The sequence below is a fragment of the Acanthaster planci genome, linkage group LG08 (genome assembly GCF_054643075.1).
Source record: "Acanthaster planci isolate LZ-2023a linkage group LG08, COTS_SCS, whole genome shotgun sequence".
In the NCBI taxonomy this organism is placed as follows: domain Eukaryota; kingdom Metazoa; phylum Echinodermata; class Asteroidea; order Valvatida; family Acanthasteridae; genus Acanthaster; species Acanthaster planci.
The window spans coordinates 4828161-4844319 of NC_141784.1; the positions used below are offsets into that span (position 1 = coordinate 4828161).

Here is a 16159-nt window from a genome sequence, read left to right on the forward strand (position 1 = left end):
CTGACGCCGCGCCGCGCCGGCCGCGTACGTTGCGAGGTACATGTAGACTCACTGTTTACGCGGTAATGACAGGTTTCAAGGACCAATTTTAGCTTCGTAGGTTTCGTTTATTAAGTCCACTGATGCCTTGGCCAAGCAGCTAAGAATGAAGATCGCTGAGTACAGAAGGTAAGTATCACATTTAGAATGATGGGAAGGTGAAAGAATGTCCGATTTATTTTGGCACAACTGTAGGCCTTGCATGCTGACCACTAAAACAACAGAATCCATTCTGCGGTTGACTTCGTGCGGGGTCGCCATGCACTTGTCACCCCGCTTGTGAAACGAGTGATCCCGTGTTCGTCGGTCCATGATCGGTCCGGATTGTGGGATTCTCCCCCCCAAAATGTTATGCAAGCTTTCGCGTAGGCTGATGACATGCATGGCTGGTGGGCTAATCATAAAGATGGAAATTAGAACATCGCACTGTTTATGCATGTTTCATGGTTGGTCACTTCGTTTAAAAAAAACCTGCTAAACTAAACGATATGATCACTTTCCTTCATTTGGATTCAGTGTGAAGTATAGAACAACTAGTTCAAGCGTAGGCCCAAAGCACAACGTTTTAATTGTCTGCACCAAAATTTAGGTCACATTTATTTATTATGTGACATTCATCATTTTGGCCCAACATTTTGCTTTAAAATCAGCTTCAAAATTCAGTCTCTACTTTTCACCAAACAAATGGTGTCACCATTACCAGATCACATCATGTGCAATTTTTTTTTTGTTGGACAGAATAAACATAACATGTGCATAATTAACATTACGATGCCACATGGTTTTTACGTAGTCCAAGTGGACTCTTTGGAAATATTTTCTCACCATGCTAACAACACTGGACCATCTCTGATCTTTGCTAAATTCTCTGTCTTCCTGTTGTTTGCAACTTGAGGTTGGTAAAATAACCATACTTTGAGAGCAGAGAGAATTTTATGATGTCAAGAATAGTTTCTAATCCATTTTTCTTATTCATCGCCTAAACCCTGACAAAGTGGACATAGAGTTTCCATGCCTGTTTCATTTCACTTGCTTTTCTTGCATTTGCTAGAGGAAATTTTCTGACAGCATGACATGTACTGTGTGTACATTTAAAAAATGTCCACAAAATCTGCAACAAAGTGGCACCCGAAAATGTCCACTTTCCCAAGATCATGAGGCCCTGCTTATTTTACCAGACAAATTGAAGCACTTTGTTCAGTTATTTCCAATCCAATTTCTATCAACCTTTTATTTCACCAGTGACTTAGTGAATAAAAAATAAGTGCTAAGTTCATGAATACATGTATATGCAACTTCAACCAAGAAACGACTAGTACATCTTGTTTAGTGGCATAACTTGAGGTCTAGGGGGGGCATGACCTATGTACATCTGCACATCTATGTTCTATAAGCGTGCATGTACATGTACAACTCTGAAGTACGGTCATGTTGAATATATCGTGTCATTCAAATCTCAGACAACATGATGATTGACAAGACATGTCGCAACACTTACATGTACGCCTTGCGGTGATGTTCGATTTCATGGATGAAGGTTGAACACATGTACTCCAAGACCTCTGTTCCTTCCTTTAGTGGCTGTTTGCATGTACATTGTACGTGTTGATAATCGCCATGTTTTCGATGGACATTCGGGTTGCAGTTCAGACAGTTCAAGAGATTTCAGCTCCAAAAATACAATCTGGGTAAAACCATATGGAAATGAACCAGTCGGAGTGGGATCTGGCCGTTACTGGCCGTTGCATTACTATCGAGAAGAAAAAACCCAATTTTTAATTGCCCAGCCCCCTGCCAGGCCAGGAAAAACAAACTTAGTCTCAGTGTCAACCAGCCTGAGCTTTGGGATCACCACCACCACCACCAACTCCTATTCTTTACTTTCTTTCACACCAGGCGTCTGAACAGCTAGTGCATGTCCACCACCTGGAAACCTTTTGTTGCACTGTCACTGAAAAGAAAAGTACCACCCCACAGCCACTTTGGCCCTTTTTGTTACATCAAGAGTTTGATCACCAGCTGAGTGAGTACCAGACAGGGGGCTTGGAGTGTCATGGAGCCACATTGCCAAGATTCGCCGCCCGGACTGATGAGCATTTTTGGATTGGAACTCAATACCTATTGAAGTCGTGGACAGAGCGGTTTGTCTGAACAACTCGGATATAACTGATGTCGGAATGGGTGCGCAAAATGGTAAAGCATATGATTCTGCTAATGACAGTAAGTATTGGTGATATCACGTACTGCGTAACCGGGTCGTTGTAGGGACATAGCACTGACAGATTCCATCATCCCTTACTGCCAGCAGTGGCACATCATATATCACAGGCTCTCTGCTTTTTGTGGCTGACTTTTTTGCATGCCTTCATTCCAGGAGGCATGTAAAGAGTTGAGTGATGTGGGGAAACCTGATACATGTTTGATCTACTGGTATTTTTTATCATCTGCAGAGTAATTGAACTCTACCAGAGATAAGAGTATTACAAACACTGTTCATTGAATATGTGCTGGACAAATGATGCACCAGAGTCAAATTGTACATTCCTTTTTTTTTTTATTGGAACAGTACTATTCGTTTGTAAATTTCTAGTTTGTACAACTATATAGCTGTTTGCTTTTTCTGTCTGGAAAGAAGTTAATGGCTTTTTCCTTCCAAATGCAGTAAATTTGTAAATCCATGCACAATTTCTTTGACTGTAATCCTCCTGAACGAAGAAAGTGAAAAAAGAGCAACTTGGTTCAAATGCTGTTGTATCCGTTCGTGGTTGGATTTGGCAGACAATACAAGTGACTGGTATTCAGCACGCTATATGCTTTGTAACTGCAAAGTGGCAAGGCAGGTGCCGGTTAAAATCACTGTGCTGTGCAATGCTGCATAATTGTCTGAGCTGCATTTTGTCCCGTTCCGGGATATTTTGTTGCATTCTCTTGATACTTTGTGTAGCAGGTTGCCTCTGGTAGACATGATTGATAGGCCTAAGGGTTTAAACTGCCAAAGGCCAGAGAATTTTAAACAGTTTCAGAACAATCTTGCATACACCACTAAAACTGGTCACGTTTTAACTAAACTGGCTATGTATAGTTTTGTAATTTTTCAACCTTGTTAGAATCTTAATTTTGTCTACTTTATTGGCATTAGGAAGTGAAAAATTACCCTGTCAGCCATTAGTGTAGTTATACATACGTGTACATACCCTGATGTACATTCATGGCACCTGTAGTTGCTAAAAATATGCAGTGCAAAACATTTCTTCTTGAAATGTTTCATTCAAAGGTCTTAGGCCAGACAGTCACATTCCAATAGTCAGTTTTTATCCCCAAAGTTACTAGTGACTGTAACAGACTGACTTGGTGTGAGGCACATGCAATTGCCTTTTCCAATTGATTTATGCTTCTAAGCAAGGAAATTAATGGATCATACATGCACCCTTGCTCTCTGATCATCTTGCAAACAGGTTTATCTGTTGACAATCCTGTTAATGTACTGTGGGCATTTTACTCAGCCAACAGCTCTTAATAGGTTACAGGTGTTGAAGTTGATAAACGATAGCACTTGGCCCACCCCATGTAACAGATTTATCGGCCCATATTTGACACTGTCTGGGTGTCTCTCTAGCCAGGAGGGACAATAATAATTTGTTCTTGTTTCTCCAGGCTCTATTGTCAAAATTGCTTTAGAATTATTTTGTCTTGGCAGCTGGAAACTGGAAGTTGACCATTTCAGCATTTTGTATTGGACCCAGGGTGCATGTATAGTTGATTTTGTCAAAATCTGTAGAAAGATTTGTCTGAAAGTACTAGCAATGGTGAGGTGACTGCAGACTTTCTGCATTTGATGTGTCTTTGTTCCCACAGTCTACAGAGTATTCCGGATACTCGTCAACTGAGGTACAAGGAGTACGCAGGACAAACTTTGGAAAACTGCCAGCATAGCCATTTTAATTAGGGAATTAAGAATGTATTCATTTGGGCATTGAGCCAAGGTACAAGATATACAGGTATTTGGGCAGACTTTTTTAGGGAAACTCCTGCTTTAAAATTGATCAGTTTTGACAATCCACATGTTTATGAAAATGGCTACACTTACACCTGACTATATGATTTATAAAACGTACTATGAACTTCATACATACGGAAATTACTGTGTACATATACATGTCCCTAGAGCTTACTCGTACAACACGAACATGTTTCAAGGCTTGGTGATGCTCATGTACTGTACCATTCCTCCTTGCTGCTAGGGGTACTCTAGTGCTCAACGTCCATCACTACCAGCCCAATGATAAGACCCAGCCCTAGCCTCTTACTCATTCTAATTCTAATTTACCAACCCCAGCTTTCGGTGCTGCACTTTGCTTCAAATTGTTCAAATAGCTGTCAGTCTGTCAGGTATGTATGTCTCTCTGCCTGCATGTACAATGTATCACCTGACATTGGACATGGGAGGTGGGAGGGACAAAACACAAGGTCTCTGTAAGTGTTTATATTGGGGGGGGCACTTTGCTAACAAGTGTAACAATGAACAGGCCCCACCATGTAATCTGAGGGCAATCACTGACCCATAAGAGAGTGAGTGCTTGGTAAGAAGTGCTCTTAAATCTGGGAAAATGTGCTGTCCTCGCAACCTGCCACATCTTGAGGTTTGAACAATTTGCTGGAATTTTTGATGAGTTGGCAATCATCCTGTTTACTGAAAAAGGAACTGAATGAAAATCTTATGGCTCTTTGTTTTTGTTTGTCTTGGAGAACTTTAATTGATTCGAATAAGCGTTTTGCAAGTTACATGTATTTGAATAAAATCTGGTCTGAGGTCTTTGAATTCACGTAAACATACTTTGAATTCTTCATACTAAAGATGCTGTTGCTATACCTGATGATTTGGGGCAAGCTTTGCTTTGTTACATACGAGACGCTTTGCAACACTACACTGTTCTCAATAGATTAGAAAGGCACTAAGGAACCAGTCCATTCCAGAGATGATAGTCGCTATGCAAAAGCTTGCCCCGAATCACAAAGTACATGTATAGCAACATTATCTTTAGTCTAGAGAATTCCAATTGTTACGTTTATATAGACAATCAGGTAACTCAGTGTACCAGATTTTATTCAAATTTAACTCGCAAATGGCTTCTTCTTCTTAGCTCATATGCATAAATTTGTGTCAAAGTTGCAAATTCGTACCCCGGGGTGCATTTAATAATTAGTACGACGCATGAATAAGTGTACCATGATCAACAATGAAGACACATGCGTACATGGTTTGCCAGTACTGCTAAATATTGCACTATGGAATGTGCCTCTGTTGGTTGAAATAGTGTCTTTACATTAACGTGTCTGCATATGACCTGCCCACATGCATGGTACCATACAAGTGTATTCCAATCATAGTCACCAAATTGGCTTGTATCGATACATGTACTGTACATGTATTCATTTCATGTCTGTTTGAAGATTTACATCGGATGAGAACGTTAAAAGTCTTCCTCCTTTTTTCTAGCCAGGTTATTTTTTTTGAATATTACTTTAACAAGTTCACATTGTACCCTGTTGCAAAAAAATCACTCTTATGGTAATGCAAATACATTGCACACCTTCGGTCGTATGCTCATGGCTACATCTATACAATGCACAACAGCAAAGCTATATGTACCCTCACATTTTTGGTACTTTTTTGAAAGCTTAGGCCTTTGTCACTTGGCACCACATAAGGTCATGAATGTCAGCCCAATTATCAATGTTAAAAGAACGGTGAACATTGAATTATATCTTGGTACATTGGGTAACAATGCTGAGAAATTTCACACTATTTGGACACACTGCAAGACAGACTACATCAACATTCAGAGTGAAATGTACAGTATGCGTGAGCCTGGTGACTGACAACACTTTCAGTCCTACCTGTGTGTCTAAATGAGTTGTACCGGGAAAAAAATTAACATACATGTACTTGGAAGACCCTTTAGGCAATTCCACTGTAACATGCCCATGTAGTTTTGTTAGATTTTAAATTAAGCAGTGTTGCACCACTCTTTGACAGGTGCAGGGTACCAGTATCAACATGTTATAGGGATCAATCCTCCATGTTGGTACCATTGATACATTTTACCAGCATTTAGAAAACAGCCAGATTCAGAGGTTGTTTTATTTAAATTGTGAGCTGCATGTAATCACAGATATTCATGTAACCTTGTTTAGTTAAAAGATTGATAAGGATTTTAAAAATGCATGTCTTTGCAAGCAAAGTTCCTCAAAGTGGGATATCTGTAAGTACTCATGGGGTCTCATATTGCCCAAACCTCTTGGCCTGATGAAAGCTGGCATTGAGATTGTTCTTGTGCATTACATTTATTACAAATTGCAAGTATTGGATTTAAACCAAGAGGACCTGAAGTGCTCGTTCCGTCTGTCGTCCATTGTGTAGGTTCATGTATCTCACAGCATCACAGTTAATAATATGTCATACATTTCTTTGAAGTAATAAGCTTTTGTGTCTCAATCTTGCGTCTTTTCTTCAAAGGAAGGGCAGGTGGCAGCATTTCTCAGTCTGACAGCACTGAAGACTATAATTTTTCATCAGCTGCACAGTCACCGTCTTGCACCAACTCAAGTGCAGGTAAGTTGACGTTTTATACAGGGCTGTGTTTATCGTGATATATGTTTGAAATGACAGCAGTGATTTCAAATGGCCTTTTTTTTACCCAACACACCTTCATATGGACTTGTACCACCGAGTAATCCTGTGCTGAAATTTGAATCCAAACAAACAGGACAGGTCATACATGAACATGTACATGTGTGCTTGCCTGAAGCACTGGACTTTAAGGTTTCTTACTGTAACATTTACCAATGGAGGCTGATAATTTATTCTGGGAATAACCTTACAGGTACCTTACACTTACAGGGCCGATCTGGGGAAGGGTGTTGTTACCAAAGAGCTAAGGTGAAACTTAGGAGGGTGTGTTTAGGTGCTGTTGTTGAACATGTACATGTTCATGCAACATTAAAAAATGCAATATTAATTGGATTTTGCTGTGACAGGTGAAGTTCACAAATGCAGTCACTATAAAAGAATCAAAATTATATGCCAAATACCTTACAAACCAATTTCCTCTTTTGGGATTTGTTTAGTTTCTGTGTGTTGTACTATATTCCCTTTTTTTTTACTTCTTGTGAGTTGCTTTTTACAAGTACAAACAACTTACTGATTTTGCTTTGCACTAGTAACTTTAAATTTCCAGTTTCCATTCACCAGAATTTTCTATAGATGTCATAAGGTTATAAAAAAATTTCCAGAGAAGAATTATGGTACGGTTACCAGAAAAGTGTCATTCGTAAAAAGATGTAAAAACCTAATGTAATTGTCCTACTTTGTGAGAGGGTTTTCCCCTTGTCTTGTTTCCCCTCATGATGGAATTGACAAAACCGCAAGTTATCCCAGTATCTCAGCTCAAGGGGTAGGCTGCTTTTTGTCATGCTTACAGTCAAGGTCTATTGCTTTGAAAACAGGCAAAATATTTCCATTTTATTCCAGGCATCTTATTGGCAAAGCAAGTTTTAGTGTTGTAATCGGCACGCTGGAATGTCTGCCAAAAAGGGTACATTCCTTTGCACTGTGATCCTAGCTGTTCCGTCGATCTCCTTAATCTGTAAACTGTCATGCTACATGGCAGCATTGGTGCCCGGCCCTTTGTTGTGGGTTATGTAAGCCCTCTAATTAACATCAAAAGCCGCTTTTGTGCACCTGCATGTCGGAGTACCAGCTCAACATTGTTTGGCTTCAATAGCAGAATAGCCAAGAAAGTAGCCGCTTTGAAGGGTTGTCATCCATTGTGCCGACTGTTGACTTGTGTTTACTGCTCTGATACTAGGCTCAGAGCAGATGGCATACAAATACCGGTACATGATGCAGGATTAACTCCACTAAACACAAGGGCATCAAAAATACTAGCCTTGTTACAAGCTGCTTATTGATTATTGAGGACTGCAAGATTGAGAGGGTGTTTGCAGGGATCAGTTGGTGCAAATGAAAATTCTACGCGTAATTTTTCTGTATAGGTTGCCCTCATTTGATAACATTTGGAATATAATGTGCACTAGCTTTATTTGCACAGCTGTCGCTCCATGTACATGTACATATGCTGTATTCATATAACATCAGACAACTTCGGAATCATACCCCAAAATATTGTTTTAGTTTATTAATATTTGATCATCCAACAGCGCCTTTAGCACCAATTACAGGTTGATAATGAGTGAAGTGGATAATGAAGAAATGTTCAGTTTTAGAGGTGGGAGGAAACCCCCCCCTGGATAAATGGTTCGGGGAAACCCACGGACTCAGGTAGGGATTGAAAAACCCAATCCACGTGTGGACTGAGCTGAATTCGAACCCAGGCCTCCCTCCTCCCCAGGGGTAGAAGGCAAGGAAAGAAGCACTGCGCCAACCTGACTCTTGCAGAATGGAGACAGTATCTAGGCTAGTATCTTGCCAAAAACTGGATAAAAAACAACTCTGAGTGTCTGCTGTTAAACTTTTTTCGTGAATCATGGTGGATAGTTTTGACCCACTTACATAAAGGGGGGGTACCACCCTGTGCCACTTTACATGTATACACACATCAAGCACCGGTATGTCTTTACCCTAAAGTCAGGGACATTTTAGAAATAGAATACTAACCTTTCAGATGCAACGATGCATGCATTTCAGAATTTTGTGTGTGTCCATTTTACAGAACAGAGAGCTTAATCCAGGAATACCGAATAGTTGCTTGTCTGCAGGTAGTTTTCAGATCTACACAATGGTTTTTGAGGTCAAACACCCCATCGGATGGAGACAGTATGTCTGAGTGTGAATAGTTGAACCTGAATGACAGTCACATATGAACGCACTTTAATAGTTAATGCAAAGCTGACGAATTTCCCGCATTACGGTACCGTATCTCATTTTGGTGAGGAAAAAATTTTTTCTGTAAATCGCTATTTGAATAGCTGGTTATCAAAAACATAATGGGATAGTTACTGCTGGCAAGTGTATTTTGACATGATTTCTTAGCTTTGTGAATGTTCAGTGCACTAAAAGTTTATGCCTATTTCATAATATTGTTGCTCGTTTTGACCGATGCCTTTTCCAAACTAAACACAGTACTGTTGGATATATATTGTTTAAATACTCACAGCTCAGTCAGCTCAAAGTGTATCAATGATTGAAATCAGCCATCAATGTCGTTTACTTAAAGTCATTGTCAACAACTCCAGTTGACCAGGTTTTTAAAATGAAATCTACATTTTGTACATGTACATAGTTTAGTGTCAGGTGTTGACAGTTTACATGTAATGCATACCGGTTCCTCAGCTCAGAGTAAACTCAATGTACATGACGTCCATGATTGTACAAGCACTTGGAAGCATGTGTGACAGATTGTCCCAAGTTCAGTCTCATTGCTATAAGTCTTGGATACAAACAGAAGAATTTCCTGAATAAACACTGAATGTACTATATTTACATACCAGTAAATGTTGTCATGTACACGTGTACATGTGCCCTTCATGGCTTGACAACTTAGAACTCTGTCTCTGTGGATTTCCATTGAGTATTTAATCATAAAAATAAATTTCTAGTTAAACCTGTTTTGTGTTAAGCTTATATAAATCCTATATGATTGAGGACACATGTCCTCTCTGGTTTGACAACTGTTACTTCATTCAGCCTCTCTCATTGCTTTTTTACCACCCTCTCAATCCACTACATGTACTAGTCTCGGCTGAAGGGCCACAGGTGGCGGAGTTCTTGTGAGTTTTAGTGCTAATGGTTTTTGTCAATGGCAATTATAATCAGATTATTGGGCTGCCCTGCTGCTCAACCAGATGCCCAGGGCAAGGGAAATTACGGATCCCAAGTGGGCCAGGGGAACGTCAGTTCTGACTTGATGTCTGAGAGTGATATAAAAGGGCTAGACCTCAGCAGTAAAGTGCTCCCAAATGCAGGAACTGTTGAAATGGTGAGAAATTGTAGGTCTTGTGGGGACTTGCACTGCTTTAAAGTTTGAAGTTAAACTCTTTGTTACTGAAATCCCAAGCCATTTCCTTGTACCACTCATCATACAAACATATCGGCACATGACATGGCTATTTCAAAGTTTTGTATCTACCAGTACAATACTGGTAAATGTGGTTGCTACATTCATTCATGTCTTTGATGTCTTTTCTTCTCCATCCATTACACTCACTGAATAACCCTAACCCTCCTCAATCCTTCACCTGTTGGAGGACTGAGGAGTGTTAGGGATAAGGTTGTACATTTTCCTCATGCTACCTACATGTACATGTAGCTTACAAGATGCACCTAGTCAGACACTTTTTGGTTTTTGTATTTAGAAGTTGCAACTTTTGTCCTGTGACACCTGGTCTACAATGGGCTATTTTGTTTGGGGTTTCCTTGTTTGGTTACACTAATGCAAATAATCTTAGCTAGTGAAACGCTTTTTTTTTTTTTTACTACCTCGAGGCAGATGTTGATGCCCCATTTTCAAATACTGGCTAAAACCGTGAACCTTTTAATGTAATTTACTCTTAATGCAGTTTACTCAGACATATATTTTTAGCTGCTGGTTTTGTTAGTCAAGTTGTAGTCCCGACATACTGCACGTGTATGTGTACATCTGATCTTGTGCCTCAGTAATACGGTACATTCCTGCGTACATGTTCTGTACATTGATGTTCTGCTACTTGTCCAAGTTCATTGTCTACGTGTGCACCTGCATGCTCAGTTGCACAGACGCTGTCTTGGGGGCAGAATAGGTTTATTTTTCTTGTCAAGTGTCTGCGCAGTTGTTAGGTTGCACGCCTCACTCTTGAGGATGTACCTGACCCTGAAAGCATACGTGAACTTGGCCTCAAGTACCCACCTGTACTGTTCACAAGTTCACCTACCAGTGCAAGGATACACATGGCTTACTTGGAATCATGTCTGAGATGGTCACAGTGTCAGAGGATTTCCTGAGTTCACTTGACTTTGTTAATTGTTGTTGGACAAGTAGGGGGCTGTGATGTCATTTGAGGTACAATGTACATGTTATTATAGTGCACGCATCTTGTCATGACGACATAAACTTGCACTCAAATTCGTGGTGCCTACCAGGACAGTACTGGTAGGGTAGAGCAGATGCACAAGGAGTACCGTCTTGATTGTTGTTGGCGGCTGTAGTGATGGTCAAACCTTTACCCTCAGAGTTGGGGTACATGTACATACATGTACATGTACATGTATGTACGTGTACTTGTGTCTTGGATTTATGGAGACCATCAGAAATTGTGCAGAGGCAGGATACATATTAGTACGTGGCTTGGAAAGTCTAGATGATTGTACATTTGTGCAATTATTTCAGAAACCTGTTTGTATACGTGAGCCACGCGAAACACAATGTACCGGTAAGGTAACTACATTTGGGAAGTACATGTAGCTATTACCGGTATCCTGGTACCTGTAAGAGTGACAACAGGGGTCTTCAAAATGCCAAATTTTAGCCCATATTCTACCTCTTTGTCCGTGTGCATACATGTACCGGTACGGTACGTGCATGAGGACAGTCTACTCTGTCTGGAAATTTCCCAGCACATACTGCTGGCTGACGTACTAGACGATTGTTGTTAAGATTGAAGTATTGTTATATTTCCTGTCTATGTGTACCTCTTCAAGTACACGCACATGCAGTGCTGCCTAAAACATCCCAAGCAGGCTTTAATTGTGTGAGAGAGATTGATGGATAGCCAACTCCAATTTGATTTGGCAGTTGAATGGAGTTGAACTTAAGATGCACCAATGCATGTGTGCCGGCTCACCTCCCATAAAATGCCAAAAACCAGTCCAGAGATCACAATGTCTTCCTTTTGCTGTAGGTCAAACCCATGCCAGAGTACACCTACCCTTTCTATGAACAAAATTCAGGTAGAAGCCAACACAACGTTGAGTTGGCTGAATATTGGCTGCATAACAGGGAATGCGTGGGTTCATTACGTGTACATGTACATTTTATCTTAGTACAGCATTGAATTTTGGCACTTGGATCAGCCAGGTACCTTTGCGTCAGTATCAGCCAGCACTGCAAAATGGAAGTATGAATACACCTACATACGGGGAGGGGACGAAATCTGTACACATGTCCAATGTACCCATACTATCAAGCAACATTGTCAGTCTACGAATCTGAGCAAGTTGTAGGCCCACCAGGTATGTGTAAGTTGTTCAGCATTCGCTGAGCGGTACATTATGCCTTTCATTGTAGATGTCACAGTGGAAAGAGAAGAGGAAAAAATGTACACTTTGACAAATAAACTTTTTGACAAGTTGGTTTTAAGTTTAAAAACAAGCTTACTTAATCTTCCCAGGAAGGAAAAACTGAGTTTACTTTGTTTTTTATGTCTACTTTTCATTTATAAATCGGTAATATCCAGAGGAAATGTGGAGTTGTGTGTATACTGCAGTGGAGACTGGACCGAGTATAGCCATTTATCAAAGTTTAATATCTATGTTACCAGTAATTTCTAGATTTTGAATAAATTCAGAATTTTTAGTCAGGGAGCCATGCTACATTTGTTACATCAGTAATCATGTTATGCATTGCAACTTATTCTCCAAGTTTCCTCTTTAAACTTCACGAGAAGTAAACCCCAAAGAACTTATGAATCTTTTTCTCTGTTTAGGTAGAAAGTAAATCGGCTCCCAAACCTAAAAGCAACTTGTCCAATAGTCTCAAATGCAGGGGGCCTGCACATTCCGTCAGTCAGCTGTGTCACCTTCAGAAACAGGGTACTTTAGTCCTGTACAGTATTTGGCCCACATTTATTAGACATTCGTGTATAAAACAGAAATGTTTCTTAGCTTACATGTACGTTGTACATAAAATCATGAGCCCATGGACTGTAAGTCTGTTCTGTTGTCTTTGTCTAAAACATGAACAGATACACATGTTACATGTATGTTAGTTTGTAGAACTTGTCACTTGCCCTAGCTTTGCATATTCGTTAGGTTCCAGAAACAGTCTCGTTCTGCCTACCAAGCTCACAAAATGCCCTGCCCAGCATTCCACATTGTGGCTATGACCCCACACCAGCTTGTCTGAAGCAAATTACAGTTCAGTCTCCCGGAAACATTCCTCTGCTGCGTGTCATTATTCAATTTTTGTCCCTTCCCCGGGAGTCATAAGTTCAGAGGAGCATGTGGCAAATCAAAGGTCAGAATTTTAAATTGCTCGGACTTATGCTTTTATATTTGTCACACAACTGCCTTTTCACATTTTGGCATACCACTAAGGATTAAATTGTGATACTATCATGGAGTATGTACATGTACATGTACTTCGTTTGTGCCTTGTCCATAACGTATTGTATGTGACCACTCTGCAAATTTTTCACTTCTGGGGTGAGACCTTCTATTTTCTTCCCCACTTAATGCAAGATAAGGAATGCTTTCCTCTGTCAGACTTGTCAAACTTTGTCAGACGTGGAATTGATCAAATACCAATCCTTGTTCTATGTTTTCAACTTTTTTTTCAAGGCTTGGAGTAAAATGAGGTCATACCTGAATGTAAATCCCAATGGTGTCACTTGAGAGAGAGGAAAAGAAAAATTATCTCAGCCTAATAAAGCTAAAATGTAGCTTTACAAGAGATGTACATTGGGCTTTGGTCTTGAGCTGTGTAATTTCCAAGCTCTACTTCTTTCTTGGAATTGTGAGGGAAATGATCTCCAGCTTGTCTGGGTGGCAAATGATACCAGCACAAAGTACTGGTGTTTAGATCCAGAAATTCATAGCAATATACATACAATGTAGTACCGTATGTAAAATGATCAGATTATTGCAGTACGACCACTGAGTTGTCAAATCCCAATACGAGTCATAGAGCGTTTTTGAAACGAGTGGATTCGGCTGAGACTTTGGTTTTGCTGGTTCTACTAGCCATTTTGAAGTATGACGTGAAACCACATGTTCAAGCTCTGACTGGAACTAGCAAAACTGAAGTCTGAGCCAAATCTACTCATTTTGAAAACATTCATACATGTACTTAAAACTCTGATACATGTTTTCCTTTGGCCTACACGTATATGGGTCTAATCCATGCTCACTTACATGTACATGATGTACATGTATATTGATAACCCTAATCATACAACTCTCAGATCCGAGTCATCTTCATCAAATTATCCAGACAAGTCAGTGGTTGCTCTCTGGAAAGGCTGGTGATTTTTTTTTGTTTTTAGAACAAATATTGCATTTCACAACTGATGCAGGTGCACACGTGGGCACCCTCCACCACAGATTAATACTCGCGAGTTGTATAGAGGTAATTACCGATACCTGTAAATAGAAATTTGAAACTGAACTCATTATGTACAGTGTACATGCACATGTGGGGAATGCTTGTGATCAGTCACTGAAAGTCTGTCTTTAGATTTCTTTTGAAATGTGCATTGACAGGTCTACATTTTCATTACAAATACATCTTATGAATGTCCTTTCATATACATGTAAATGCTTGTCTTTCCTTGCGTGCCTACTGTACGTGTAGGTTTGTATCATTAATGCTATCACAACAAGTGGTGAAAAGTGCCAACGCCACCTGTTGCTTTTCAGGTATTTTAATGGATTCTGCCAGCTCAGAATGTGCTGTTATTTTTATAGGGCCTGTTTGTTTCACATGGACTCCCGATCGTGATTGGTGATCCTAGAGCTGGATTGCTCTATCCATTTGTACATGTAGTTCTGGTGTCTGTGAACCAACATCAGATCGCGATCCCTGTGAAACAAACAGGCCCATAGTGTTTGATGTTCAATCACAGTTTATTTTCACTGATCCGGAGATGAAGATGTGTACAGTCTTGTACATGTGCACTTGCAGCACATGGCCATTCTGTTCTTGTAATGACAAAAAGTCAACTTGAGCACAAGATCAATTTATTGATGGTTTTGCCTGTGTGCAGATCTTGCAGGCATGCCCCCCAACAAAGTAGAAGTGTTCAAATTAACATGACAATGGGCATATCAATATTGTCTGAGAAACATTTGAAATACAGTCTGTGTCGGTGCTTCTCTTCCAAAAGAGGAATGAAGGACATTCCATTTGCTGGTGGTAAATTTGAAATAGGCAACGAAATGTGATCTACATTCCTAGACTAGACAACAGGAGTCCACTACTTCACATCCATTTTCAATTCATCATTTCACTTCAGATCAGTTTCTAAGACATCATCCAATCTTTCTCATTAAACATGAGCATGTATACACAATATTTACAGCAGGAAGGAGTCAACAGCCTGTGTGAACCTTTCATCAAAATTAATTTAGCGTGCATAAATGCGCATTGTTTTACACCCCCCTAGACAGCTGTGATTTGTAGAATACTAAACAACCATCCAGTCTCCTTGTATCCCCTTGTATTTACCCCAGACTGTGCCAAATGCAGATCAAATAAGACCTCGTACGTATACAGTACGTATGTGACTGGCAAAATCAGCACACCACATAAATGGGCACGTTGCAGCAACATGCTTTTTTATCCAGTGCGTTCTTCCGGAAATCTGAGCACGCCAGAAAAATGAGACGGTGACACCGGTAATTTGAAAAACAAATCATTGTCAGAAATTTTACGTATAATTTGCACAACTGACATTCTTTGGTTTTCTTAACCTCGACCAAGCAGAATTCAACAAGAGTTGATGTATCTGTAATTTGTACTAAACCTAGGAGGGGGGGGATAATTAATAGAGCTGTGAAAGAACTTCCTTGAGTTTTTCTACAGGTACATTGACTCATCCAGAAAGTTACACCATCAAATTATGCACAGTGCAATAACATAGAGGTACATGTGGCTGAGGTGAGATTCGTCCTGGTTTCAGTATTTATTTCATCCCAATTTTCTTGATTGTACTTGTAGGATATTTCAAATCATTTCTTTTGAAATCTGGAAAATCCTGAGTTAACCGTTAAGTTGTTTTTATGTATAAAAGTTGATGAAGAACATAAGAAATGGGTATTGTAAGGAGTGCTTGTAGGCAAACACAAATGTATATCATAGATCCTACGCATGTGGAGCTCTCATAACTTCTGGTGATTAGTTTGTGGATA

The 16159-nt window shown here is 39.9% G+C and overlaps 1 protein-coding gene across 1 annotated transcript in view; it reads left to right on the forward strand.

Moving 5' to 3' along the window:
• The first annotated feature begins 17 nt into the window (after positions 1-17).
• Positions 18-16159, forward strand: part of fbxl7 (F-box and leucine rich repeat protein 7) — a 42450-nt gene continuing 26308 nt past the window's right edge. Inside the window, exons 1-3 of the mRNA XM_022226406.2 lie at positions 18-168; positions 1936-2259; positions 6557-6652. Of these exons, the coding sequence (XP_022082098.2) occupies positions 2217-2259; positions 6557-6652 (139 nt within the window). The 5' untranslated portion in view covers positions 18-168; positions 1936-2216. The remainder of the gene's footprint in view (positions 169-1935; positions 2260-6556; positions 6653-16159) is intronic.